The 27,862-nt window shown below is 41.9% G+C and overlaps 2 protein-coding genes across 2 annotated transcripts in view; one reads left to right on the top strand and one right to left on the bottom strand.

The window, feature by feature from the left end:
• Positions 1-8,534, top strand: part of SLC27A2 (solute carrier family 27 member 2) — a 68,954-nt gene extending 60,420 nt beyond the window's left edge. Inside the window, exons 8-10 of the mRNA XM_007935191.2 lie at positions 2,079-2,176; positions 5,941-6,071; positions 8,358-8,534. Of these exons, the coding sequence (XP_007933382.1) occupies positions 2,079-2,176; positions 5,941-6,071; positions 8,358-8,534 (406 nt within the window). The remainder of the gene's footprint in view (positions 1-2,078; positions 2,177-5,940; positions 6,072-8,357) is intronic.
• Positions 8,535-20,304: 11,770 nt separating this feature from the next.
• The window catches only part of HDC (histidine decarboxylase), a 29,709-nt gene continuing 22,151 nt past the window's right edge, over positions 20,305-27,862 (bottom strand). Inside the window, exons 10-12 of the mRNA XM_007935189.2 lie at positions 26,070-26,168; positions 21,162-21,263; positions 20,305-21,042 (exon numbers count right to left, since the gene is read on the bottom strand). Of these exons, the coding sequence (XP_007933380.1) occupies positions 20,305-21,042; positions 21,162-21,263; positions 26,070-26,168 (939 nt within the window). The remainder of the gene's footprint in view (positions 21,043-21,161; positions 21,264-26,069; positions 26,169-27,862) is intronic.

Raw genomic sequence — 27,862 nt, 5'->3', positions numbered from 1 at the left:
ATTGGTTTCCCTTTTCTTTGTTGAAGAGGGTCTGTGCAATCCTTCTGCCTAGTCCGCCATCTTGCCCCGCCTCCCCCATCTTCCTTTCGAAGAGTGTCTGGTGGGTTTTAACCACCAGCCTGCTGGTTAGCAGTCAAGTGCCTTAGCCACTATGCTACCAGAGCTCCCCCTCATGAATTAGTGAGCCAAAAATAAACACAGGCAGTTTGGCTTAGGTTCAAAATTGGAACTGCATTCTGCTTTGGAATTATAATGTATTATAATCATATAAATTATAATGCTTCATTTCCCTGTACCTCTTTGGGGTGTAATTTTAATACCCTGTACTTCCAGACAATAAGGAGCAAAATACGCAAGGTGTAGCTGTGCTGTGTACAGTTAACTTCTTCTTACCATTGAATTGATTCTGACTCATGGTGGCCCCAATGAAACAGGGTTTTCATTGGCTGATTTTCAGAAGCAGATTGTCAAAGCTTGGTTACATCTCAGTCTAGAAGCTCTGCTGAAACCTGTTCAGAATCATAGCAATACACCAGCCTCCACTGACAGACAGTGGTGTCTGTGTATGAGGTGCACTGCAACTCCTGATAAAAATAAGGCAGGACCCTGTGGCTGGTTTTTGGAATCTAAAGAGCTTAGTTTTCCAACCTCTCTTTTTCATCCTCCATTCTTAGTGGTCACTCTTAGGACAGCCAGAGATGTTCACATTGTTTCCAACTTGCAGCTTCTCTTCAGATTATATCAAATGCAAATTAATGTGGAGCTGATCTAGCTAAAGAGTTGGGCCAGGTTCAGTCTCACCTCCTCCTTTCCCGCCCATCCTACACCCCCAACCAGGTGGCTTCCCCTCACGGAACTCCTGGGTCAGTGCAATGACGTTTAAAAGTTGTTGCTGTAGTCCATGAAATTAATTCTCTACAATAGCACAGCCCTTCAACCTCTTGACACTTTTAATTGTTTAATCGGCTTCCTTCCAGCATAAAATCCCTGAGGGCAGGCCCTGTGTCTGGCTTGCTCACCCCCAGCCCTTAGGCACAGCCTGAAACACATAATTATTTGTTGCAGATGGGAAGGGAAACTGCCTGTCTGTATAAAAAGAGCATAGAGTATAAATGAGAACTGAGCTCCCAGGCTTGTCTGCCTTTATTGGCAAGACCGGTAAACTTTCTTGACCTCAGTACTTTCACTTATGAAAGGGAGGTACCTCAAGCTTCCTTCCATCTCTAAAACCCCAGGACTCAGGACCCATATCACAATTTTATGCCACCTTCATGTTATTAAGAGAAGAAGATCTAAGGAATTTGTCTTTTAAGTGTAAAACAAATTTTAACTTTTTATTAAGCAAAAAACAGCACCTGGTTGGACACTAACATTACATCTTTCTGTGATTAAAGCATGACTTATTCTCTCTTGTTAAAAGCTTTCTCATTTCTGTGAGACCCTGGAATTCTATTAAATAGAAGTTCACTAATTGAATTAAATCACAACTAAAGTTAGTGAATGACAAAAGTGAGAGGTCTAAACGCAACAAAAAGTTATTGAAGATTTATTTCTGACTTCTGGGGCCTTTCTTCAGCCAAGGCTATATTTTAACATTAGAACATCATTCTGTGTATTATATTTTAGACGATGAGACTGAAATGCCACATTTTATTATCTAGGTCTTTGCCTTTGCCTGGGAGTCCCTGGGTGGTACAAATGGTTAAGTGCTCCACTAGTAACTGAAAGATTTGGGGTTTCAGCTCACCCAGTGTACCATTCAGAAGAATTCAGAAGGCCTGGTGGTCTACCTCTAAACCGTCACAGCCACGAAAACGCTGTGGAGCACAGTTCTACTCTGAAACACATGGGGTCACCATGAATCGGAATTGATTCAACAGCACGTGGAATGCCTTTGCTTTTGATTCTTCAAACAGTGATGCCTCTCCCATGAGTAAGTTAGGAATTTGAGGGGGCCAAGATGGGGAAGACAAGACCAGCCTCCCTGCAGGGGTCTGAAGGAAACACCTGCTCTCTGTCAATGTATTTTGGGCCAGAAAACAAGAGTGACCTCTGCTAACCATTGTCCTTTCTTCCAGGTGGAAAGGGGAAAATGTGGCTACCACTGAAGTCGCTGACATAGTAGGACTGGTTGATTTTGTACAAGAAGTGAATGTTTATGGAGTGCCTGTTCCAGGTATACACAAGATGTAACCAATCTGTACCTACACTAGTATAGTAATTGAAGATAATTTTAACTCCAGGGCAGACTCTCATTTCTTTCTCATGGCAGCTGGAGAATAATACAACTCTTTCATCCACCAGGGAGTCAGGAGCTTATGTCTAGTTAAATTCCATTATAAAAGCTAGGTCAGCACAGGCCTTCCTCTGCGGTTCAGCTCCCTAGCTGTTCTCGGGCTCTTAGGCAAGCAAAGTCTCTTTCTGATGCAGGATTCCCAGCTGTGTTTGGCATGCCTCGAGAAAAGAGGCATCACACCTGATAGCTGGATGATGGTATCTTGGCCTCTGAACCGGGAGACACAGATAAGAATATGTATAATTGCTGGGAGATAAACTGAGAAGGAAGTAATGATGCCCAGACTCTTTTTTTCAAAGCAGATCTCCAATTCCAGCCCACCCTACAAAGGGTCAGAATCAATACACAGACTATTGTTACCAAGGCTTCATCTGCATATCTGCTTCTGCCAAGGCTTGAGTATGAGTCCTAATTTAGTTTGCTAGCTATTTCATTTCAGGCAAATCACTAAAGAGAGGGCTAATGCCTGCCCACAGGTAATATTGTCAAGAGAGCGAATTCATATTAATTACATAAATACTAAATATATATTTGTAAAGTATAAATATGAGGATTATCATGAGAAGAAATCACTTTAATTATAAACGCCAGAGAGAATTGAACTGTCCAAATTGCTGTCCAAATCTAAGGTGCTAGGGGTATTATTATTCCTACAGAGCTCAGTATTTGGGGTTCTCATTCATGTTACAAGTGAAAATCCAAAAGCCCCTTTTTCCTGAGCTGTGATGGTTTCATGTGACTTTGCGCTATCCTTTGATTTTTTTTTTTTTTAAAGAATATTGCCATTTCCTCTGACTCTGTGACAGTGACAAGACAGGAAGTATAACAACATCTTGGATCACAGAGTGTGAGGGGGACACAGGACACTTCTCATATTTGTCCAAAGGAGGATCAGTAGAGATCGTTAGCTGAATGAACACATGTCCCAGTCACGGTTGTCTTTTCTCAATTCCCAAGTGAGTCTGACAACCAGCAAGGTTTGGAAGGCAGTGACAGAAAACCAAGAAGAGGCGGCTAATGACCTTCAGATGACTGGAAGTCAGTCAAGAAGGACAAACAAGTGTGCTCCATGTTGCTCTACAGATCAGAACTAAAACCCCAATAGGCAGAAAGGACCAGGAAGCAAAGTTTAGCCTGAGAACTTTCCTTTGACCAGAGGGCCAACAAGAGAATGGTCTCTCCTGAGATAGGGAGTGCCCCACCACCTGTACCTTGTAAGAGAAGCTTGGTGTCTATCTGGTATTCTGTGAGAGTTCTTACATAACAATTAGAGATGACCTTTGAAATCCCTCCCTACTCTGATTCTGTGGTTATCAATGCCAAGCTTGTTGCTGTCTGGCCTCCCATCCATCACCAGAGACCATTCTAGAAATGTGGCAGATCTACCTAAAGAAAGGTATTAGTCCACCATAGGTGACTAAGAGGGCTGACCAGTGCCTTCACAGAACTCAACTTTGGACTAAGCAAACTTCTAGGTTTGGACCTGGAAAGGAATTGAGTTGACTTTTTTTTCTAGGTGTCACTCCAGAACTGCTCAACTCTCTAGAACAATGGAATAGAATACTTCAATAACAGTAACAATAGTTCACAATAGAACTTTCTACAATGATGAAAATGTTCTCTATCTATTCTGTCCAATATGGTGGCAGATCACCACATGTGGCTATCAAGCACTTGGAATGTGGCTTGTGCTACTGAGGAATTAAATTTTAAAATTTTATTTAATTACAATTAATTTTAATTTTAATACCCACGTGTGGCTATTGTTGTTGTTAGGGACCTGAGTTGAGTTTTAATTCATAGCAACCAATGAGTAGAACTGCCTGATAGGGTTCTAGGCTGTAATCTTCATGGGAGCAGATCACCAGGTCTTTTCTCCTGAAGAGCTGCTGGATAGGTTGGAACCATCAACTTTTCTGTTAGCATCCAAACCCTTAACCATTGTGCCACCACTGCTCCTTTTATAACTACCAGTCAGGGGTACACTAGAGCAACCCTGGCCAGAGCCGATCTTTAGACCCAGCTCATAGCTGCTGTAGACCAGAACCTTCCTTCCTAGAGCTAAACTAGTCCCAAATCAGTCTCTGGGAGTTGAGGCAAAGGCCTCAGACTCAGCAGGCCCATCGTCTATCTCTCAGACAGTCATTGCCACTGCCAGAGCAAGAATAAAGGAGGAGCCAGTTGAGACTGAAGACTTCCCTTGCATCAATCCACACCTTAACTCTGAAAGGAAATTACTGGAGACATTCGAGATTCCTGAGAGAAGTGCCTTTTGGACACCTACCAGGGACCCCTAGAGATTGAGAGTCTGGTGCCCTGCCTTCCTCCCTCTGATAAGAGGGAAACCCAAAAGAGGGTGCTTTTCCTTTCTTTTAGTTTTTGCTTTTGTTTTCTGCCTTCTTTAGAGCCACTGGTAAACACGCAATCACCATGGGAGGGATTTCGAAAGCTGGGGCCCCGGTGAGAGGAAGGCCAGCTCCTTCTCCCTCTCTGATTACAGCTTAGTAAGTAGTTCAGGGAAGTGGGGCTGGCCCCCCCTGGGTCTGCTGGATCATGTAGAAAATATATTAATACCTAATTGCCACCGTCCTCACAAGAAAGCAATGGTAATTGTTCTAAACATCTCTGCACTTACCGGCTCTGCCTGACGGGGAAGAAAGAACTGTTATTAGGATCTGTTTTCTTGGTGGCAACCTCTTGGGAACTAACAGGTATCAACATGAGGGCACAACACAACTCACCTTTGCACCTCACCTTCACCTTCCTGTCCCTCAGCTTCTGTGAGATGCAGGAAGGCAAAACTATTAGGAATCTTGATTAAATAATAAGTCTCAGAGGTGGCCTTTGTGCCTGGAGGCACGACAGACCTGACACTACAGCCTAACGAACAAACTGAACTCAGTTATTCATTGAGCTGGTCACTTGCTTTTGGTATATTGCCTTTCCCTTCATCCAGATCAATGCATGTCTCTTACCTATCTAGGAATTTTTCTCTCCCCTCCCATGGTGGCAAGGACTGTTTACTGGAGTCAAACACACTTCCTTTAGCCAACAATTTGACTTGTTTCATCAAATTGTTTTCATCAAGGCTGCTAAGAGGAAGGTGATGGTTATAAGCATGGGATCTGGATCCAGCCTGTAGTTGTTACTGTTGTGTACCATCAGGTCAATTCTGACTCATAGTGACCCTATAGGATGGAGTAGAACTGCCCCGTTGGGTTTCCTAGGCTGTAATCTTTATAAGAACAGATCATCAAGTCTTTTCTCCCAAGGACCTACATTCAATTTCTGACCCTGCTAAGTATTTGCCATATGACCTTGAACAAGTCTCTTAACATCTTTAAGCTTCAATTTCTTCATCGGGGAAATGGAGACATCATTTTACTTATTAGGGTTGTTGTGAGGATTAAATGAGATAATCTATAAAACACTTAATTTCAGTATGTTGTACATCAATATCTTCCTATTATTACTAGTACATTCACTTTAAAATAAATTCAATAGATATTTGAAATTAAAATTCCACCTATCCAAAAGCAACTGAAGCCATAACATTATCTCAGTTCAGTTCTTTGAACTAGCACAGCATCATAAATAAATTAAAAATAGATAGAAAAGAGCCATTTTTCTCATTCTATTTCTAGGTCATGAAGGTCGAATTGGCATGGCCTCAATCAAGATGAAAGAAGATCATGAATTTGATGGAAAGAAACTCTTTAAGCACATTGCTGATTACCTACCCACTTATGCAAGACCCCGGTTTATAAGGATACAGGTGAGACGTCTTATTCAAGCATCCCTCCTCTTGGAGACCCTGATCTCTAAGGGAACAACTCCCTTGCTACCATGGCAACCACAATTGCTATATCTTCAATACCCTTTTCAGAAAGAAGGGTCATAGGTTAGTAAGAAAGAAGTAGTATCAAAAAATATACCAAAAAAAACCTCACTACCATCGAGTCAGATCCGACTCATAGCGACCCCTCCTTGGGTTTCCGAGGCAGTGTCACTATGGAAGCCCAGAGTTCCTTCCAAGGAGTGGCTGGTGGGTTTGAACCACCAGCCTATGATTAGCAGTCAAATGCCTTAGGCACTATGCCACCAGAGCTCCCTGTTAGCTCTATTATATATGTGGACATTCTTGTAACACATACAAATACATATATAGAAATATCATCTGCAAAACTTATCTATGGTCATGGGTATATTCCCTTTTGCCTACCCATACCTGGTCATTCTGCCTATCTACTTATGTATCCATCCATAGATTAATGTTTGTTATTACTAAAAATGCAGTATTGTGTATGTAAAAGTATTCACCCTTATTGTCTGTACCTCTTGTGCAACTCTCTATGTCTTCCTTTTCCTTAGTGTTATTGAGCTGGTCACTTGCTTTTGGTATATTGCCTTTCCCTTCATCCAGATCAATGCATGTCTCTTACCTATCTAGGAATTTTTCTCTCCCCTCCCATGGTGGCATAGTGCCTAAGGCATTTGACTGCTAACCAGAAGGCTGGCAGTTCAAATCCACCAGCCACTCCTCGGAAGGAAGGTTGAGCAATCTACTTCCATAGTGATACTGCCTCAGAAACCAAAGGAGGAGTCACTATGAGTTGGATCTGACTCAGTGGCAAACACAACAACAACCACCACCCATCCCTGGTAACCAACAAAGAAAGTTTCCTTTCATGTATAAACCTTTCCTTGAGTCTTTATAATAGTGGTTTTGTACAATATTTTTCCTTCTGTGATTGACTCATTTCACTCAGCATAATATCCTCCAAGTTCATCCATGTTATGAGGTGTTCTGTGGATTCTTCATTATTCTTTAATATTACATAGTATTTCATTGTGTGTTTGTACCATGTTGTCGTTGTTGTTATATGCCATCGAGTCAGACTTGACTCATAGCCACCCCTCCTTGGGTTTCCAAGGCAGTATCTCTACAGAAGTAGATTGCCAACCTTCCTTCCGAGGAGTGGCTGGTGGGTTTGAACTGCCAGCCTTCTGATTAGCAGTCAAGTGCCTTAGGCACTATGCTACCAGAGCTCCTGTATGTACCATAGTTTGGTTATTCATTCATGTTTTGATGGGCACTTAGGTTGTTTCCATCTCTTTGCTGTTGTGAATAATAGTGCCATGGTGAACATGGGTGTGCATGTATCTATTCATGCCCTGGTTCTCACTTCTTTAGGATATATATACCAAATAACACTCTCAGTTTTTAACTTCTAGTTCTGTGATTCTTTATCTGAAGACTTAAGGAAAGAAATGTTAGGATAGCACATATTGCTGGGATTAAAGAGTTATTTCTGTTGAAGCTCATAAAGCATTAGCATTTGTTTTGCAACGAGACAGCAGAGCGACATGAAGCATCCTCAGATCATCACCTATTAATTGATGGAGAAACCAGTCTTCAGTCTAACAGACAAATAAGCTGAAAACTCAAGAGTTTCTGTGTGTAGATGATTCCCCATTCTGTGTGTAGATGATGAGGCTGCCATTCATTAAGGTATTTCGGTAGTAACTGAAGCCTTACCTAGCAACAGGAGCCACTCCTCTGCTAAGAAATGTATTCACACAAATACTTCGTTGTTGGCAACCCCTCACTCCACACAGGTAATTTTAAAGTTTTAAGGAAATGAAAACTACCCCCCTAAAGCACCCTCTAGTGGATATTGTGAAAACAGGCTGCATCAGAATTATAAAAAACATTTGCTTTCAGCTGTCAAATAAGCCAGAAGGAGCCCTGGTGGTGCAGTGATTAAACTCTTGACTGCTAACCCAAAGATGGGCAGTTTGAACCCACCAGCTGCTTCATGGGAGAAAAGATTTGGCAATCTGCTCTCATTAAGATTACAGCCTAGGAAACCCTGTGGGGCAATTCTGCTCTGTCCTATAGGGTTGCTGTGAGTCAGAGTGGACTTGACAGCCCACAACAACAAAGGAGCCAAAGATGCCAATGTATTGCCATTCCCACTGCCCCACTCCTATCCCTCGCCCTGCACCCTAATCTGTTTGCAAAACACTACAACAATGTGGATTGTTGGATGTTTTTCAGGACACCATTGAGATCACTGGAACTTTCAAACATCGCAAAGTGACCCTTGTGGAAGAGGGCTTTAACCCTTCAGTCATCAAAGATGCCTTGTATTTCTTGGATGACCAAGCAAAAATGTATGTGCCTATGACTGAGGACATTTACAACGCCATAAATGATAAAACTCTGAAACTCTGAATACTCCCAGGAGGACAGCTCATTCCCAGAAAGAAACTGAATGGGCCTAGTACAGCTACTGGATATAATCCAACTTAAATTTGATTGACAATTGTGAGGTACAGTTTTTCTTAGGAAATTATGCCTATGGGTAAGGGAAGTTTTTGTTTGTTTTTAATTACACCTGGAGTTTCGCAAATGAAAAGATTTAGAGATAATTATTTTTCAATTTGCACCTACTGTTTGTATTTGCCCACTGGGCATGTTGGAGGGGGGGCATTATTTTAAAAAACATGTAATAAAATAGATGAACACCAACATATGAGATAGCACTGCCTCTTGTCTACTTTCCTGACTTTAAATACAAGCCCTGTGACAGCCCACTCTAAAGTCCAACAGCCTCATTGGTAACTTTTGACAACTGTCCCACTTGTGGGACATGGTATTCTAAGTAAAAATGAGGGAAGAAGGGATCACCAATAGAAGACCCAATGGAAATTCAGAGGAGGCAAATTCTCCCACCTATGAACATTTGGCTACCATGTACAAACAGCATTATCCAACAGGTGATGATGCCATCTGTAGTCCTTGGAAAATCAAAAAAACAAAATCACTGCTGCCAAGTCAAATCTGACTCATAGCGACCCCTCCTTGGGTTTCCGAGGCAGTATCTCTACGGAAGTAGATTGCCCGATCTTCCTTCCGAGGAGTGGCTGTGGGTTTGAACCACCAGCCTTCTGGTTAGCAGTCAAATGCTTTAGGCACTACCCCACCAGAGCTCCTTGTAGTCCTTGAAGGAGGAGCCTAAATCTACAGTACCAGAGTTCTATGCATAAAAGGTGTTCAGCAAATATTTAGCTACGTCAAGGGCTGCACAGTCACATGCCTTCAGAATTACATAGGGAATGTGGATGAGAGAAGCAGGTCACAAATGAATGTGGCAAACTTGAAGATAACCACCACTCAGTCAGCTGATTATTAGGGGAATACAGGTCAGGTACTGCCAGATCTTCAGATTATTCAAAAAATAGAAATCCAGACAAATGTATGATTCTCTCAGTGTTTAAAATGTGAAGTTTCAACATTCTTAAAAAGTCCGTGCACACTAAACAAAATACACCTGTGAAGCAGGGTAAGTCCCAAATCTGTGAACACGCTCAATCCTACATGGCTGTGAGCCATGCCACACACTCTTCAAACATGAGTTGGTTTCACATCACAGCCAGTGTCCTGCCTAAAGGAGTCAGTCCAAGGACCAGGCCATTTCCCAGGAGGGTATGGGAACTTCTCCTGAGGCAACTCTTTCAGACACGCTCTTTCTCCTGCCACTCAGCTGCCTTCCTTCCTGTGTACAACTCTTACCTCTTGCAGCATGTGTCAGCTGCAAATGGCGTTCCCAGGAGCAGGTCCCTGGTGGCAGGACTCAAGACATGTTCCCTACCAGGACAACGTCCACATCCAAAAGGGTGACCCAAGTTCACCCCAGCTCTGGTGCCCTTCCAATCTTCTAGAGGTAGTGGAGTTTCCTTCCCTGGAGGACTTCCTCAGTTGATCAGGAGCTGAGTTGAGCAGTTCTTCCCCAGTGGAGACCCCATAAGGTCCCAGACAAACACATCTAGGGATCCTCAATGATACATGATTTAAAAACAAAAACAAACAAACAAAAAAAAAAAAACACTCCTTCCCCCGAACATGGCACTAGATTTTTTTTTTAAAACTCTCTTCAGTGTTTCAGTTGACCAGAATCCTTGCCTCCACTCCTTATGCCCAACGATAAATGTTCTTCTCTGAGAGCTTGATAGTCATAACATAATTGAGGATGGCCTAAGGAAAACTCTAGATATCTCTGCTGCTTTGTGCATTTGGCCAGTGATTTAGAACTACAAAAGGAAGGTTGGGCAATCTACTTCCGTAGTGATACCGCCTCAGAAACCCAAGGAGGGGTTGCTAAGAGTCAGGTCTGACTCGATGGCAAAATAAAAACAAGAATAACATGGTGATGTAGTGCCTAAGGCATTTGACTGCTAACCAGAAGGGTGACAGTTCAAACCCACCAGCCACTCCTCAGAAGGAAGATTGGGCAACCTACTTCCATAGTGATTGTTGTTGTTAGGTGCTATCGAGTTGTCCCCGACTCATAGTGACCCTGTGCACTGCAGAACAAAACACTGCCTAGTCCTGAGCCAACTCCATAATTCTTGCTATACTTGAGCCCATCACCGCTGCCACCATGCCATCCATCTCGTTGAGGGCCTTCCCCTCTTTCGTCGACCCTCCACCTTGCCAAGCATAACATCCTTCTTCAGGGAATGGTCTCTTCTGACAACATGACCAAAGTAGGTCAGATGAAGTCTGGCCATTCTCGCCTCCAAGGAGCCTTCTGGCTGCACTTCCTCCAGGACAAACCTGTTAGTTCTTTTAACAGGCCACAATACTTTCAGCATTCTTCGCCAACACCACAGCTCAAACGCATCAATTCTTCTTCGGTCTTCTTTACTCATTTTCCAGCTCTCACATGCATATGAGGCAATTGAAAATACCATGGCTTGTGTCAGGCGCACCTTAGTCCTCAAGGAGACATCTTTGCTCTTTAGTGCTTGAAAGAGGTCCTTTGTAGGCAATTTGCATAGTGCTATATGTCGTCTGATGTCCTGACTGCTGCTTCCATGGGCATCGATTGTAGAACTAAGCAATGTGAAGTCTGACAATTTCAATCTTTTCTCCATTTATCGTAACGCTGCTTATAGGTCCAGTTATGAGGATTTTTGTTTTCTTTATATTGAGATTTACTCCATACTGCAGACTGTATTCTTCAATCTTCATCAGTAAGTACTTCAAGTCATCCTCACTTTCAGCAAGCAAAATTGTGTCGTCAGTGTATTGCAGGTTGCTAATGATTCTTCCTCCAATCCTGATGCCACGTTCTTCTTCATATAGTCCAGCTTCTCAGATTATTTGCTCAGCATACAGATTGAATAAGTATGGTGAAAGGATACAACCCTGACACGCTCCCTTCTTGATTTTAAACCATGCAGTGTTCCCTTTTTCTGTTCGAATGACAACGTCCTGCTCTACGTACAGGTTCCTCATGAGTACAATTAAGTGTTCTGGAATTCCCATTCCTCTCAATGTTATCCACATTTTGTTATGATCCACACAATCAAATGCATTTGCATAGTTAATAAAACACAAGTAAGCATCTTTCTGGTATTCTTTTCTTTGAGCCAAGATCCATCTGACATCAGCAATGATATCCCTCGTTCCATGTCCTCTTCTGAATCCAGCTTGTATTTCTGGAAGTTCTCTGTCAATATACTGCTGCAACCATTTTTGAATTATCTTCAGTAAGATTTTACTTGTATGCAATATTAATGATATTGTTCAATAATTTCCACATTCTGTGGGATCACCTTTCTTTGGAATGGGTACAAATATGGATCTCTTCCAGTCAGTTGGCCAGGTAGCTGTCTTCCAAATCTCTTGGCATAACCGAGTGAGTGCCTCCAGCGGGGCATCTGTTTGTTGAAATGTCTCAATGGGTATTCTGTCAATTCCTGGAGCCTTGTTCTTCACCAATTCTTTCAGTGCAGCTTTGACTTGTTTCTTCAATACCATTGGTTCTTGAACATATGCCTTCTCCTGAAATGGATGAAGATCGACCAGTTCTTTTTGGTACAGCGATTTTGTGTATTCCTTGGTGATACTGCCTCAGAAACACGAGGGGTCGCTATGAGTCGGATCCAACTCCACAGCAGTGAGTTTGGTTTTGATTTATTGCTTAGGATTGGGAGCTCTGGTGGTGTAGTGCCTAAGGCATTTGACTGCTAACCAGAAGGCTGGTGGTTCAAATGCTCCAGCCATTTCTCAGAAGGAAGAACGGGCAATCTACTTCCTTAGAGATACCGCCTCAGAAACCCAAGGAGGGGTCGCTAGGAGTCAGAAAACAACTCAATGGCAGTGAGTTTGGTTTGGTTTTTTATTGCTTAGATTAACATTGGTAATTTGCAGAAGGGTATTTCTACCCTTATTTATTGATCTGCCAGTGAGAAGTTGGATCCAAATGATGGCTTAGCACAGCCTTTGCTTTTGAGAGTATCCTGTTGTGTAATTGTGTTACTTGGAATCTTGTCAAGGTTGTGTGAGATCATTCTGTGTCACAAAAGGCATCTTTTTGGGTGAGGTGTCAACACTTACACCATTAGCTGGAATACTAGGTGTTCCAGTACTCAGAGCATACTGGCCCCTGGTCTCCTTTGGTTCATGTATTAAACCTTCCAGTTAAAAACTCAGAAACCTATGTCCTTGATTCTTCCCAGCTCCTCCTCCCAGCTTAATGGCTTCCTCAGTCTCCAGCTTCCCTAATCCTCTGATTCTGACTAGAAACCACAGCTCCATGTGATAGATGGGGACACTGTGGTGGTACAATATTCTCAACACCTGGGTTTGGAAGTTTGCACATGTGAGTATGTGTAAACAAAATTAAGCTGTCACCTGTGGCAGCTGACAAACTTTAAAGACTTTTCTTTTTTTTTTTAAAGGTCAGGAGGTATGCCCATACAAATATCTGCACAAATCATCTTCTTCATTTGAAAGTTCAAATGAATATTCAAAAAACTGTTATCGTGGATTGAATTGTGTCCCCCCAAAATATGTTTCAACTTGGCTAAGTCATAATTCCCAGTAGTGTGTGATTGTCCTCCATTTTGTGATCTGATGTAATTACCCTCCATTTGATATGTTGTAAATCCTAACTCTGCCTGTGGTCAATGAGGCAGGACTAGGTTATGTTAAAAAGAATTATGTTTGTTATGTTAATGAGACAGGATTAGGTTGAGATGCAGCTCCTTTACTTAAGCACCACCCTTTCTCAGGTTGCAGCCCTGATCTGATGTAAGGGGAGTTTCCCTGGGATGTGGCCTGCATCACCTTTAATTTTGCAAGAGATAAAAGGAGAGAGAATCCAGTAGAGAGGGACTTCGATACAACCAAGAAGGAGAGATGGGAGCAGAGCATGTCCCTTGGACCTCGGGGTCCCTGCACTGAGAACCTCCTAAACTCAAGGAAAAATGGATGCCAAGACACATGGATATCTCCAGGAGATGCCAGGCCCACAGATGTTGAAAGGACACAAGGACCTTCCCTCAGAGCCAACAGAGAGAAAGCCTCCCCCTAGAACTGATGCTCTGAATTCAGACTTCTAGCCGCCTAAACCACGAGAGGCTAAAATTCTGCTTGTTAAAGCCATCTACTTGTACTTCTGTTACAGCAGTACTGAATAATTAAGACAACCATGAACTGATATCTGTGTAAATCATTCAGTCAGTTTGATTTCAAGTGCAGTTTAGAGATGGGTAATCAATGCATAGATAGAGCACTACAGACACCAAAATAATTTATGGACAAAACTAGAAAAAAAAAAAAAATCACCATCTGAAATGAAAGCCAATGAGAATCAGTATAAAAATGGATAGTTTAGCCAACTGCTAAGGAGCCCTTGTGGTGCAGTGTTTAAAGCACTTGACTGCTAGTCAAAAGATTGGTGGTTTGAAACCACCAGCTGCTCCATGGGATAAAGATGTGGCAGTCTGCTTCCATAAAGACGTACAGCCTTGGCAACCCCAAAGGAAAGTTCTGTTTTGTACTGTGAGGTCACTGAGTTGGAATCGACACTCAGGCAGTGAGTTGGTTTTTTTGTTTTTGTTTTTGTTTTTTGTGAGGGATCAATTGCAGTGACCCGCCCTAAGAGATGATATGCTAAATATGTTGCTCATTTGTGCATACACTCTACAACTTTTAGTGGGTGCCTCCTCTGGACCAAGAAATATGCTCAAGCACTTGCATGATGAAGTTTTCCAAATCTCTATCTAGGAAGTCAGCTCTTATCTCTAAGGAAATAGGATTGAAAAGCCCCTAGAAGGAATTCTGTAGTCCTCTCCATGTATTTCTTTGTTTGTTTACTTTTACTGTGGTGAAAACATACACAACAAGACATTAGCCAATATAACAACTTCACCCATTTACAACTCAGGGACATTGATGACATTTTTCATGCTGTGTCACCATTATTGCCATTCTTTTCCAAAATATTCCACTACAAGTAGCATAAACTCAATGCCTCCCAAACAAAAGCTTCCCCCTTCTCCCTCCTTCCTACCTCTGTTGTTGCTGTTATGTGCCATCGAGTCGGACACAACTCATAACGACCCCTCCTTGGGTTTCTGAGGCGGTATCACTACAGAAGTAGATTGCCCAACCTTCCTTCCGAGGAGTGGCTTGTGGGTTTGAACTGCCAGCCTTCTGTTTAGCAGTCAAATGCCTTAGGCACTATGCTACCAGAGCTCCTCCTCCTCCCCCTAGTAACCATTAATAATCTTTGGTGTGTGTATATATGCACACACACACACACACATATCTTTATTTTTCAACCTATCTAGAAATTTTCCCTCCCTTTCCATCCCTGGTAACCAACAAATAAACCTTTCCTTGACTTTTTACAATCGCAGACTAATACAATATTTGTCCTTCTGTGATTGACTAACTTCACTCAGCATAATGTCCTCCAAGTTCATCCATGTTATGCAGTGTTTTGTAGATTCTACAAGGTTGGGCAATCCTACTTCCGTAGTGATACTGCCTCGGAAACCCAAGGAGGGGTCACTATGAGTCAGGGCTGACTCGACGGCACCTAACAACAACAACAACAACAACATTATTATTTAGGGTTGCATAGTAGTCCATTGTATGTAAGTACCACAGTTAACAAAGCATTCATTCCTTGGTTAATGGGCACTTAGGTTGTTTCCATCTCTTTGCTATTGTGAATAGTGCTGCAATGAACATAGGTATGCATATATCTGTTTGTGTCCTGCCTCTCACTTCTTTAGGATATATACCTAGTAATGAAATTGCTGGCTCGAATGGTATGTCTATCTCCAACTTTTAAGGAATTGCCAGACTGATTTCCACAGTAATTGTATCATTTTATAGTCCCACCAACAGTGTAGGAGAGTCCCAATCTCTCCACATCACCAGCATTTGTTATTTTCTGTCTTGTTGAACTTTGCTATTAATGCTGGGGTGAGATGGTATCTCATGGTTGTTTTGATTTGCATCTCTCTAATGATTAATGGTAGCATAGTGTCTAAGGCACTTGACTGCTCACCAGAAGGCTGGTGGTTCAGACCCACCAGCCACTCCTCGAAAGGAAGATTACACAATCTACTTCCATAGTGATAAGGCCTCGGAAACACAAGGAGGGGTCACTATGGGTCAGGGCCAACTCAATGGCACGTAACAACAACAACAATTACTAATGATTGTGAACATTTCTTCATGTGTTTGTTGGCTGCCTGAATATCTTCTTTGGTGAAGTGTCTATTCATGTATTGTGCCCATTTTTTAATTGGATTGTTTGTCTTTTTGGTGTTGAAGTGATGGAATTTTCTATAAATTTTAGAGATAAGTCCTTTGTTTGATATGTCATTGCTGAATATTTTTTCCCATTCTTTAGGTTCTTTTTTCACTCTTTTGAAGAAGTCCTTTGATGCACATAAGAATTTAATATTTAGAAGGTCCCAGTCATGTAGTTTATCTTCTGCTGTTTGTGCATCTTGGGTTATGCTTGATAATCTATGCCATAAATTAGGGCCCCTAAGTTTGCCCCTATTTTTCCTTTGATGAACTTCATAGTTTAAGATTTCACATTTAAGGCTTTGATCCATCTGGAGTTAGTTTTTGTGTACAGTATAAGGTATGGATCTTATTTAATTTTTATGCAGATACATATCCAGTTTTGCCAGCAACATTTGTTAAAGAGACTATCTCTTCCCTATTGAATGGATTTTGGCCCTTTGTCAAAGATCAACTGACCATAGATAGATAGATCTATTTCTAGGTTCTCAATTCTGTTCCACTGGTGTATGTGTCTGTTGTTGTATCAATACCAGGCTTTTTTGATAACTGTGGCTGTGAAGTAGGTTTTGAGATCTCGGAGTGTGAGACCTCCTACTCTGTTCTTCTTCGTCGATAGTGCTTTGCTTATCTGAGGTCTCTTTCCTTTCCATATAAAATTAGTGATTGGTTTTTCCATGTCTTTGAAAAATGTTGATGGCATCTGGATTGGGATTACATTGAACATATAAATTGCTTTGGGTAGTATTGACATTTTCACAATGTTCAATCTTCCTATCCATGAGCATGGTACGTTCTTCCATTTATGTAGATCTCTTATAGTTTCTTGAGGTGATGTTTTGTAGTTTTCTTTGCATAGGTCTTTTGTGTTCCTGGTAAGATTTATTCCCAAGTATTTTAGCTTTTTGGTAGCTGTTGTAAATAATATTGATTTCCTTTTCAGAGAATTCTTTGCTGGTGTAGAGGAATCCAAATGATTGTTGTATGTTGATCTTGTATACTGCCACTATGCTAAATCTTTCAAGAAATTCTAGTGATTTTCTTGCTAAGTCTTTTGGGTTTTCTATATATAGGATCATATCATCAGCAAATAGGAATAGTTTTACTTGTTCCTTACCAATCTGGACGCCTTTGATTTCCCTTTCTTGCCTTGTTGCTCTGGCTACGACTTCCAATACAATGTTGGATAGAAGTGGAGAGAGGGCATCCTTGTCTGTTTCCTGTTAACAAGGTGAATGGTTTCAGTCTCTCTCCATTGAGAATAATGTTGTACAAAATCACTGCTGTCAAGTCAATTCTGACTCATAATGACCCCTCTTTGGGTTTCTGAGGTGGTATCTCTATGGAAGTAGATTGTCCAGTCTTCCTTCCAAGGAGTGGCTGGTGAGTTTGAACTGCCAGCCTTCTGGTTAGCAGTCAAATGCCTTAGGCACTATGCCACCAGTGCTCCCATTGTTTTTGCATATATGCCCTTTATTATATTGAGGAATTTCCCTTCTATTCCTATTTTTCTGAGAGTTTTTAAATCAGGAATGGGTATTGGATTTTATCAAATGCCTTTTCTGCATCTATTGATATGATCATGTGATTATTTTATTTTACTTATGTGATGGATTACATTAATTGTTTTTCTAATGTTGAACCATCCTTGTATACCTGGTATGAATCCCACTTGGTCATGATGTGTTATTTTGGTGATATGTTGTTGGAGTCTATTGGCTAGGATTTTGTTGAAGATTTTTTTATCTATATTCATGAGGGATAGTGGTGTGTAGTTTTCCTTTCTAGTGGTGTCTTTGCCTGGTTTTGGTATCAGGGTTATGCTTGCTTCATAGAATGTGTCTGGGAGGATTCTGTCCTTCTCTATGTTCTGGAATAGTTTGAGTAGGATTGGTTATCTCTTCTCTGAATGAGTGGTATAATTCTCCAATGAAATCATCTGGGCTTTTTTTGTTATTGTTGGTAATTTTTTTATGACCAGTTCAATTTCTTCTTTTGTTATGGTTCTGTTCAGATTTTCTACTTCAGTTTGTGTTAGTTTAGGTGAGTAGTATGTTTTTAGAAATCTAACCATTTCTCTTAGGTTTTCAAATTTGTTGGAGTACAGTTCTTCATAGTATCCTGGTATTATTCTTTTTATTTCTGTTGGCCTCTCCATGTGTTTTAACTTTCGTTTTGTCACTACAGCTGGTGGAGCTGCATGGAATCTTTAGAGAGGCAGAAAGACAAACTCACTCAGCATCACCCCAGCACTATTCAAGGAAAGATAGTCTGCCTGGACAACACAAGCCTTCTATTCTAGTCTGCTTGGCTGCTGTCTCCCCAAGGCACACAGAGCATCATATTGTAGGGTATAGTGATGATACAATCCATAAATATCATCAATTTCCCATTGCTCAGGGGACTTCATGCTTCTATGAAACTATAAGCTCCATGAGGGTAGGGACTGTGTCTGTCTTGCTCATCATTATATCCCTGTTGTTGCTGTTGTTATGTGCCGTCAATTCAGACCCAACTCATAGCAACCCCTCCCTGAGTTTCCAAGGTGGTATCACTACGGAAGTAGATTGCCCAACCTTCCTTCTGAGGAGTGACTGGTGGGTTTGAACCACCAGCCTTCTGGTTAGCAGTCAAGTGCCTTAGGCACTATGCTCCCAGAGCTCCTATGTTGTTCTTGTTGTTATGTGCCGTCTAGTAGGCAATAATTATTTGTTGCCTATTCATCAAGAAACCTTAATAAACATCTGGTTCCCCCTGTAAGCTTTCTATAGGGAGAAAAGAAAAATTAAAAAAAAAAAAAAAAAGAGCTAAATAGGTGATCTGAGTCTTCTGGTTCAGCTAGAGCAGTGATTGTCAAACTGTAACAAAGAGAATCACCTGGAAGTCTTGTTAAACCATAGGAGTTGGGTCTCATTCTCCAGAGCTGAAATTTGAGTTCACATTTGCATTTCTAGCAAATTCCCAGATGGTGATGATACTGTTGGGGAAAGGGGGATATTTTGAGAATCACTGAGAAAAGCATCCTGAGTTATACATTGTGTGTACTTAGTTAATGCAATTCAGTTCCTCAGGGCTGGATTATATTCTATTAACTGATATTCAGATCTTAGATCTACCCACCCACTGCCATCAAGTCCACTCCATCTCATAGCAACCCTATAGAACAGAGTAGAACTGCCCCATAGAGTTTCTAAGGCTATAATTCCTTACCGAAGCCCCATCTTTCTCCCATGGAACAGTTTATGTGTTCAAGCCACTGACCTTTGGGTTAGTAGCCAAATGCCTTAACCACTACAACCAGAGCTCCTTGGTGAACAGTATGATGTGGTGGAAATAGCATGGGCTTTGAAGACAGGGGGACATAGCTTTGCTCACTTACAAGCTATGTGATCTGGAGCCTCAGTTTCCTTATTTGTAAAACACAGTGATTGACACAACATAGATTCTTATGAACTTAAGCTCCCTGCCTTCTTCATACCAATATCCAAACCCATTTTTCACAGTTAAATCCAAATCTTCAGAATCCTGGAAAGCAGAATCCAGAAGGTACATGCATTTAAGTTCCAGAACATGCCCTGTGTTATGGGTTCAATTGTGTCCCCAAGAAAGATATGTTGAAGTCCTAATCCTTGGTACCTGTGAAGGTGACCTTGTTTAGAAACAGGGTCTCTGAAGGTGTTATCAGCTAACAAGAGATCATAGTAGAGTAAAATGGGTCTTAATCCAATCTGAATGGTATCTTTATAAAGGAGAAGAGATCCAGACAGAGGGAAGACAGCTATGTGATGATGGAGTTTTGCTGTAACTGCAAGCCAAAGAGTGCCTTTTCAGAAGTCAGGGAGACAAGAAAGGCTCTTCCTTTAGAGCCTTTGGAGAGACCATGGCCCTGCTGACACTCTGAATTCAGACTACTGGCCTCTAGAACTGTGAGATAATACATTTCTGTTCCTATAAGTTGCCCAATTTGTGGTCATTTCTTAGGACAGCCTTAAGAAACTCTACACCTTCTATTTAGATTAATTAATAGTTATTTCAGAGGATGATTAAGTCACAAAAGGACATGTTTTGTTTCAGAGACAAGCACAATTTATTTGTACATTGTATTTCATGTCACAAGCTGAACCACAAAAGCTGCCTGTCAGACCACTACCTTAAGCTCTTTTTCTGACCAGCCTGCTGGAACCTTCTGGACAATGCTAGCTTAAACCCTCCATTTGTAGCCTGTAGTAGGTTATGAACCCCTAGGAGAATCTGATAAAAATTAGGAACTCTCTCCCAAGAAAAATGCACACACACATAGCACACAAATCTGGCATACAATTTTGAGGGGTTCACAAACTCCCATAAGCACATCTATGGATCCTTGCTGAAGACCCCTGGCTTAAACTATGGCCTGCAGAGGGCAGCAGGGCAGCTGGAACCCACATTGAGGGCTGCATTCAGGAAAGCTGGGAACGCTGTAGAACTTAATTAATTTTTTGAAGGCACTTTTCTTCAGCATCATCATCTCTTCTGGAAGCCTAGAAAAAATTCTAACTCGGGAGGAGCCTCCATTCTTTGTGGTGCCATCTAACGGCAGTGGGTTCTGAGCACTCATAGACACACTGTTGCAGCTGAGGGAACGCACTGTCTTCTTCTTATTCTGCACAGACAAGTAACTGAACAGGAAAGAGGACAGCTTGTTCTTGGTGACATCTGGGGCCTCTTCTAAAAAGCAGTCATCAAGTGGGTCCAGAAGAGTTTCAAGATGGTGGCTATCTTCCATTCTCATAGGACTGGCTCCCACATGTTGAGGCTGCTTGATGACCTTCCTGGCCTGGGTTGGGTCATCTCCTGCACCATTGACAAACTGAAGGGGCATTCCATTGGTCATGGCTCTGGTTTTGGGGATGAGGTTCCCAGCCCGAGGGCTAGGTTGAGTAGTACAGTGCTGACTCAGGATGAGGGTAGCAGCATCTCGAATGATATTCCAGTCTCTCAAGATGTCATCCCTGGTGGTAAACTGGGATGTCACAGTGAAACGTATGATCAACTTGTCCTGGATGGTAGCCGGGATGAGGAAGAGACGGCCAGATCTAGCAATTTCCTTTAACACACTTTCTGTGAGACAATTAGGACCCTGTTTGAAGGGAAAAAAGAAGTGAAGTTTGTGTCACCTGTCCCGTAAGCAACCCCTGTTGCCCAGCAACCACCAACTCTGCAACATCATTCACAGGAGCTCATGGAAGATAGCAATACCTTTAGACGAAAAACCACCAGGCCAAGGTGCCTCTTGGCAGGAATTTCAAAGAAAGGGTCATTTCTGACTAGAGATTCAAAATATTTAGCCATTTCAGTACCCTAGAATTGTAAATCGAGAGAGAATCAAGATTAATAATCAGACAAGGGGCAAACTATGTATCAACTTTCACATTACTCAATGGGTTTAAACCAGTGGCTCCAATGAACCATAGAGACCTAAGTGTGTTCTACCTGTTCTTCTCCATTTGATTTAGCTCCTATTCCAAAATGGAAAACCCAGTGGCTCCCTATTTCTTGTCACATCAGATCCACCTTATGAACCTATTTCTCAGGGCCCTCTTTTGGCTCACCCCAAAATTGGAATGTATGTGCTTTGCAATCCAGGCAATCTGACTTGAAATAGCTTCACAGCTTTTTGACTGGTCAAGGGGACAAGCAAGGGCCAAAACCCAGGCTGTGCTCTGTGTTCCTAGCCAGGTGTTCATTATGGGCTGCATCTGTCCAGAGGAAGAGACATCTGTTTCCAGTGCATACAAAGGTGCCACATGGGCTATTGACAGCCTTGACTCCATTCTAAGCCTTCATATTTCCCTTGTCTCTCAAACCTTTTCACATTGTGTAGTTCAAATGCCATTACATCTTCTTTATCCTGACATTGCACAGAAACCATATATTTACATATCATCTCACATACACCATGGAAAAGCCTTTATACCATATTAATTTTTCACTGAAGTATATGCCATCTTGTGAAGCTTCCTATGCATTTTTTTTAAATCTAAGATGATTCACTAAACGAGCATCAAACCAAACCATTGTCATTGAGCCAATTCCTACTGATAGCAATGACCCCTACTGAGTTTCTGAGGTTGTAAATCTTTACAGAAGGAGACCATCTCATCTTTCTTCCATGGAACAGCTGGTGGATTCAAACTACTAGGCTTTTGGTGAGCAGCCAAATTCCTTAACCATGTAGGACTTGCCTTTTCTTCCTTTTTTAAAAAATTTCTCCAAGCATCCAGGAGGATTTCAACAAAATAAAATAATTGCTATCAACTAGTTTTCATGCGAACTATATTTCAAAGAGTCCCTGGGTGGAGCAGTTAATGTGCTTGACTGCTAATTGATAGATTGGAAGTTCAAGTCCCCCCAGAGGTACCTTAAAAGAAAGGCCTGCAGATACTTCTAAAATATCAGCCATTGAAAACTCTGTGGAGTACAGTTCTACCCTGAAACATGTGGGGTTGCCAAGAGGCAGAACCAAATCAGGACAACTGTCTTTGTTTTCTGTTTTACTACATTTCAAAAGAAGACAAAGGATTTAGCTAATCACATCTGAGGATGATTAAACTCATTGCTAGAAACTTCATTCAGAAGCCTCTTCTTTCTTTCTCCACTGCATGGTACCTTTAAAGGGTCTCCAGTCACTGACCCAAGAATATTTCATTTTACTTTACCAGAGCCTCTCTGATAAAGTAACTTTCTAAATGTTTTCTGGCTGTTTCATCCTTTTGTAATTCATTTTCTAATTTTGTCATGATTCCCTTCTGTACCTTCATCCCTACAGGCCCATTTCCACCCACCTGTTCTGTCAACTTTGATATTTTTCTGAGTAAATTTTCTTAAATCCACATGAGACCCATTAAGACGTCTCAGGTACAGACCTAAAATTGGGCTAGCTAAGAACAATAAAACTGACTCTTTTGAGCAAAGAAAAAGATCCAGAAGTCATCTTTGTTTAACCTCTCTATTTTCTCAGAGGAGCCGAGTGAAAGTGACTCGCACAAGGTGCAAGTGTGGGTCTCCTGGTTGCCAAGCAGATTCTCCTCCCACCATGCTGTGCTGCCTTCCTCCACACACACTATTTGCAACAAGACAGAAACAGAGGTCAAGGGAGAAGGGAAATGGAGTTCAGGCAGAATCCCCACCACCAAAAACAACCTCATGGGTGATGAAGGCAGTGCTGCTCTCAGTGCCCTGCACCATTCTGGGTCAGAGGTCAGCAAGCTGTAGCCCACAGACCAAATCCAGGCTGCCACCTGGTTATGTAAATAAAGGTTTATTGGAACACAGTCATGCCTTTGTGCTTATAAATCATCTAGACTGCTTTGAGGCTACAACAGCAAAGTTGAGTAGTTAAGGCAGAGACTATATGCCCCACAAAGCCAAAACTATCTGGCCTTTTCTAGAAAAAGTTTGATCTCTATTAGAGATGATAGGAGATGATGATAATGATAACAAGAAGAAGGAGGAGGTGGTGGAGGATGTGGAAGGAGAAGAGGAAGTGTAGACAGAGTTGAAGGCAAAGAAAAAGAAGCATTCATTAAGTGCTTAACTGAGTGTTAGACCTTATGCTAAGGACTTTATATATATATTATCTCATTTAATGTCCCCATAAGCTTTGGAAAGAAGTACTATCATTTTTCGACTTTACAGATTAGGAATCCAAGCACAGAAACGTTAAGTAACCTGCCCAAGGTCACCAAATAGCAAGGGTAGGGGGGAGTAGGGAGAACTGAAAATCCAACCCAGAGCCTGTGTTCTAAAGCACAACTCTATAACAGAGAAATACAAAATTTAGTCTTATATAACCTTCAAGAGCACAGTGTAATAGAAGGCAGTCAAGGACTGTGGGAAAAGAATTTGGAATTAGGAAGCTAGAGGTAAAGTCCCAGACTTTCAACTCTTGAACTAGATAATTACCATCTCTAAACTTTGCCTGGAAAATGGGGCTGATCATGGTGACCAACCCAAGCATGGTGGTAAGTATCTAATAAAATATTATAATTTGGTGGGTTTTTTTTAATTTAAAGCACTATGCGAATAATAATGATGATGATTACAATTGAGTTGAAAGAAAAATAACTTTCATGAAATAACTTAGTTTTAAATCCACCCCATACTGTTGTGGCATCTTGGGTAAAGTAGCCACCTGAGCTGTTTTATAAATATATTTAAGTAGGTGATACTAGGAATGCCAAGGACGCAGAGACCAGGACAGATGGAATAGGCAGGGAAGCTTCTGGAAAAAGTAGAACTTATCCATGAACATTTGGAGAAGCAAAGGGCATTCTAGGAAGGAAACCACGTAAGTCTTGTGCAGAGGTGGTTGGAGTGTGGGGTTTGAATGGGCCAGTCAGTGAGAAGCCTGCACTGACTGGACCAGACTGAAGCTAAGTTGTTGTTGTTGTTAGGTGCTATCAAGTTGATTTTCTATTCATAGTGACCACATGTGACAGAGTAGAACTGCCCCATAAGGTTTTCTAAGATGTGGTTTTTATGGGAGAAGATCACCTGGTCTTACTCCCGCAGAGCTGCTGGGTGGGTTTACACCATGAACCTTTCGGTTGGCAGCCAAGCACATAACTGTTGAGCCACCAGGGCTCCATGAAGTTAAGGTAGAAGCTGATAATCAGGCCCATTAAAGCCAGGCCCAGGAGTGAGACCCTAATGCAGTGGACAGTGGGAAGCTGATGGGAATTCATGGTGTGACTCACAGGAGGCATCATGGTGTGACTCACAGGAGGCAGTGTTCGGGAAGATTAGCCAGTGAATGTCCAGTCCCGAGTTGTAAGTGAAAGAATGTTCTTGATGATGTGTAACCTCCGCTGCCTCATTTACCTCCCACTACCCTGAGGTCTTGAACTAAACCTGAAGCTCTCAAGTCTGAGGATCTAGAGAGGTACAAAGTATCTCAAGTCTCTCAATATGCTGGGTGACAGCCCATCCAAGGGTAAACACTCATTGAACCCTTTGATGTCTAATTATAAATGTGAAATCACCAACAGTAAAGCTGGTCATGGTTATTGCTTCAACATTTCATTTTGTTATATGTTTGTTAAGTGAAGCAGGAATTCCCCAGAGGGAAAGGTAGAAGGGGAAATCCAGGCACAGTTGTAAGAGACAGTGCCTGCATGTTTTGCCTGATGAGGTTGTTCATTGCTGCTTTTGTCAGTAGCTTGGTCTTTCATAGGCTCATGTAAAAATGGGAGGAAAGTACTGCTGGTTGATGTTCTTGAATTACCTCGCACCCTTCCCAAGAAGAACGAAAAGACAGGACTGTGCCTATCTCCTTTGCCGCTGTATCCCTTTCCTAGCATAATCATTTTGTCATTTTTCTTGAGTTGAACTAAAATTAATTGGACCAAACAGGCCTTCAGTAAATACTTGTTGACACAATGCCGGAATGTTTGTTCCAGGTTTGGTGGATCTATCTGTCTGGGAAAAGGAGATCCCTGTTTCAGGCGTGGCTATAATTTAAATAAATAATATTAAGAAGAAACAGTTGCTGTCAAGTTGATTCCAACTCATGTTGACTCTGTATGTGTCAGAGTAGAACTGTGCTCCGTAGGGTTTTCAGGTCTGATTTTCTGAAGTAGATCACCAGACATTTCTTCCAAGGTACCTGTGGGTGGGTGCAAGCCTCCAACCTTTTTGTTAGCAGATGAGTGCATTAACCGTTTGCACCGCCTAGGGACCCCTATGGCTGTAATAGTGACTTTTCAGAAAGCCATGACAATCAGGATAATTCTTGAAAAGATGTGATTGTAGCCTAGCTATAAGCACTACCTTCTAATTCATTTTCTTTCTCTTTCTCCCTCTCTGCAAATCAGGCTCTCGGGCCATCAATCCCCAGTGCTCAATGGCAGCAGAAGAAATGATGAGGTACTCAGGGAGGACAGACACCAGACAGCCCTTAGTGTCACATCCTGCTCAATGTTCCTCAAGCTAACAAAGAGATGGCCACCTCAGTAATCAAGCCCCAGGAGCCCAAGAGCAGGCCCAGACACCTGAGCCAGATGCCATGGTCCCTTGGGCAGGTCTGCAAAGCAGAGACCAGCCTTCCTCCCCATTAGAAAATAGAGCTACACGTAGGCGCAGCCCCACAGCCTGAGAGCTACATACATGTCTGACGTGTGCCTGAAGATTCTTCACCCCAAAGGATCGAATCACGAACCAGAGTTTAATAGAGCGAAACCGCCGGCTCAGGGGAATCTGCCAGTGCTGGAAACAAAGGAACACAATGCCCACAGTTAGAGACAAGGTGCCCCACTCCTTCATGAGCTCCTGGGCATAGTCTGTTGCCTGCCTAGTCCTCCAGGGATGGACAATGTATCTCCATGACTCCCAAAGCTGTTGCTAGGAGGAACCTAAGACAAATAACCCACAGGTAATTTGTGTGACCTAACTCCAACTCGACAGCAGTGAGTTTGGTTTGAGGTTGGAATCACTGAAGCAGGTGGCCAATAGAGCCTTGTCAAAGAACAGGCCTGGTGGGAACCAAGTCTATCTATGACCCTGAACCAAAGGAAGAGCATTTTGCTTTAAATACTGCTTTAAACATTTTATTCCAGCCCTGAAATTCAATTAGAGCCTATAATTTTTTTTCTAGAAGAACCTACATTGCATAAATAGCAGAAACCTAGAGTTCTATTTTTCATATGCTCTCAAAATGTCAATTAGTTAAGAGCTCAGATGATGGATCCCACAGATTTGAGATTCTCCTGCAGCTCACTTACTAGTGGTGTGATCTTGGGCAGTGGAGACTCAGAGGCTCATCCACGACCCCAGACAGCAAACAGCACCCCCAGGGAAGAGGTGTGAGGATAACAGATGTGAAGAGCTTCAGAGTAAGGTGTCAGTAAGTATTGGCTATTCACATGATAAAACTGTGAGCTATAAATCACAGTAATATATCTGTCAGTCTGTCATACTATGGTTGCTTACATGTTAGTATGATGCTGGAAGCTATGCTACTAGCATTTCAAATACCAGCTGGGTCACCCACAGTGGGCAGGTTTCAATGGAGCGTCTAGACTAAGCTTAAAGTTCAAGGCTAGGAAGAAAGTCCTGGTGATCTATTTCCAAAAATCAACCAAAGAAAAATCTATGGCTCACAAAAGAATATTGTCCAATATAATACTGTTAGTTGAGCCACCTGGATTGTAAGGACCACACAATAGCCACATCGATGGACTCAAAGCTACCATCATGAAGATAGCACAGGACTGGGCAGTGTTTTGTTCTGTTATACATAAGGTTACCACAAATCAGAGCCATCTCAATGGCAACTAACAATGATTTCTTCTAGAATCAAGATAAACCAAACCAAATTCACTGTCATCGAGTTGACTCCAACTCATAGTGACCCCCACTGGATTTTCAAGGTTGTGAATCTTTGTGGAAGCAGGCTGCCCCATCTTTCTTCATGGAGTGGCTGGTAGGTTTGACCACTGACCTTTAGGTTAGCAGCCAAATGCTTTAACCACTGTACCACCAGACAATCAAGATAGTCATCATTCCCCATGTCTTGTCCTAAGCTTTGCTTGTGGCATCCTTGTGCCCTTAGAAGTCATCACTCCAGTTTTCAGATTTCAAACGAGCATCTGAATCTCTAGGTCACTAACACTGACCCTTTGTTCCAAGTTACCTAATGTAGCAAAGCTTAAAGTTCAAGTTTGCAGTCACCATAGATCTGAAATATTTCAAACCAATTTCCCAGATCTGAAAATAGAGCAAAGGGCTTGGAAAATATTTGCAGTTATTCTGATGAGTAATGTGGTTTCTGATGATCTCTCCTTCAAATGTCAAAAAGCTTCTGCCAGAGGATATTCAAGCGGCCAACAAACATATGAAGAAATGCTCACGATCATTAGCTATTAGAGAGATGCAAATCAAAACAACAATGAGATACCATC

The sequence above is a fragment of the Orycteropus afer genome, unplaced genomic scaffold (genome assembly GCF_000298275.1).
Source record: "Orycteropus afer afer isolate SDZICR_OR568_19922 unplaced genomic scaffold, OryAfe1.0 scaffold00026, whole genome shotgun sequence".
NCBI lineage: Eukaryota > Metazoa > Chordata > Mammalia > Tubulidentata > Orycteropodidae > Orycteropus > Orycteropus afer.
Note: the sequence above shows the minus strand (reverse complement) of the source record. Positions and strands in the feature narration are given on the sequence as shown.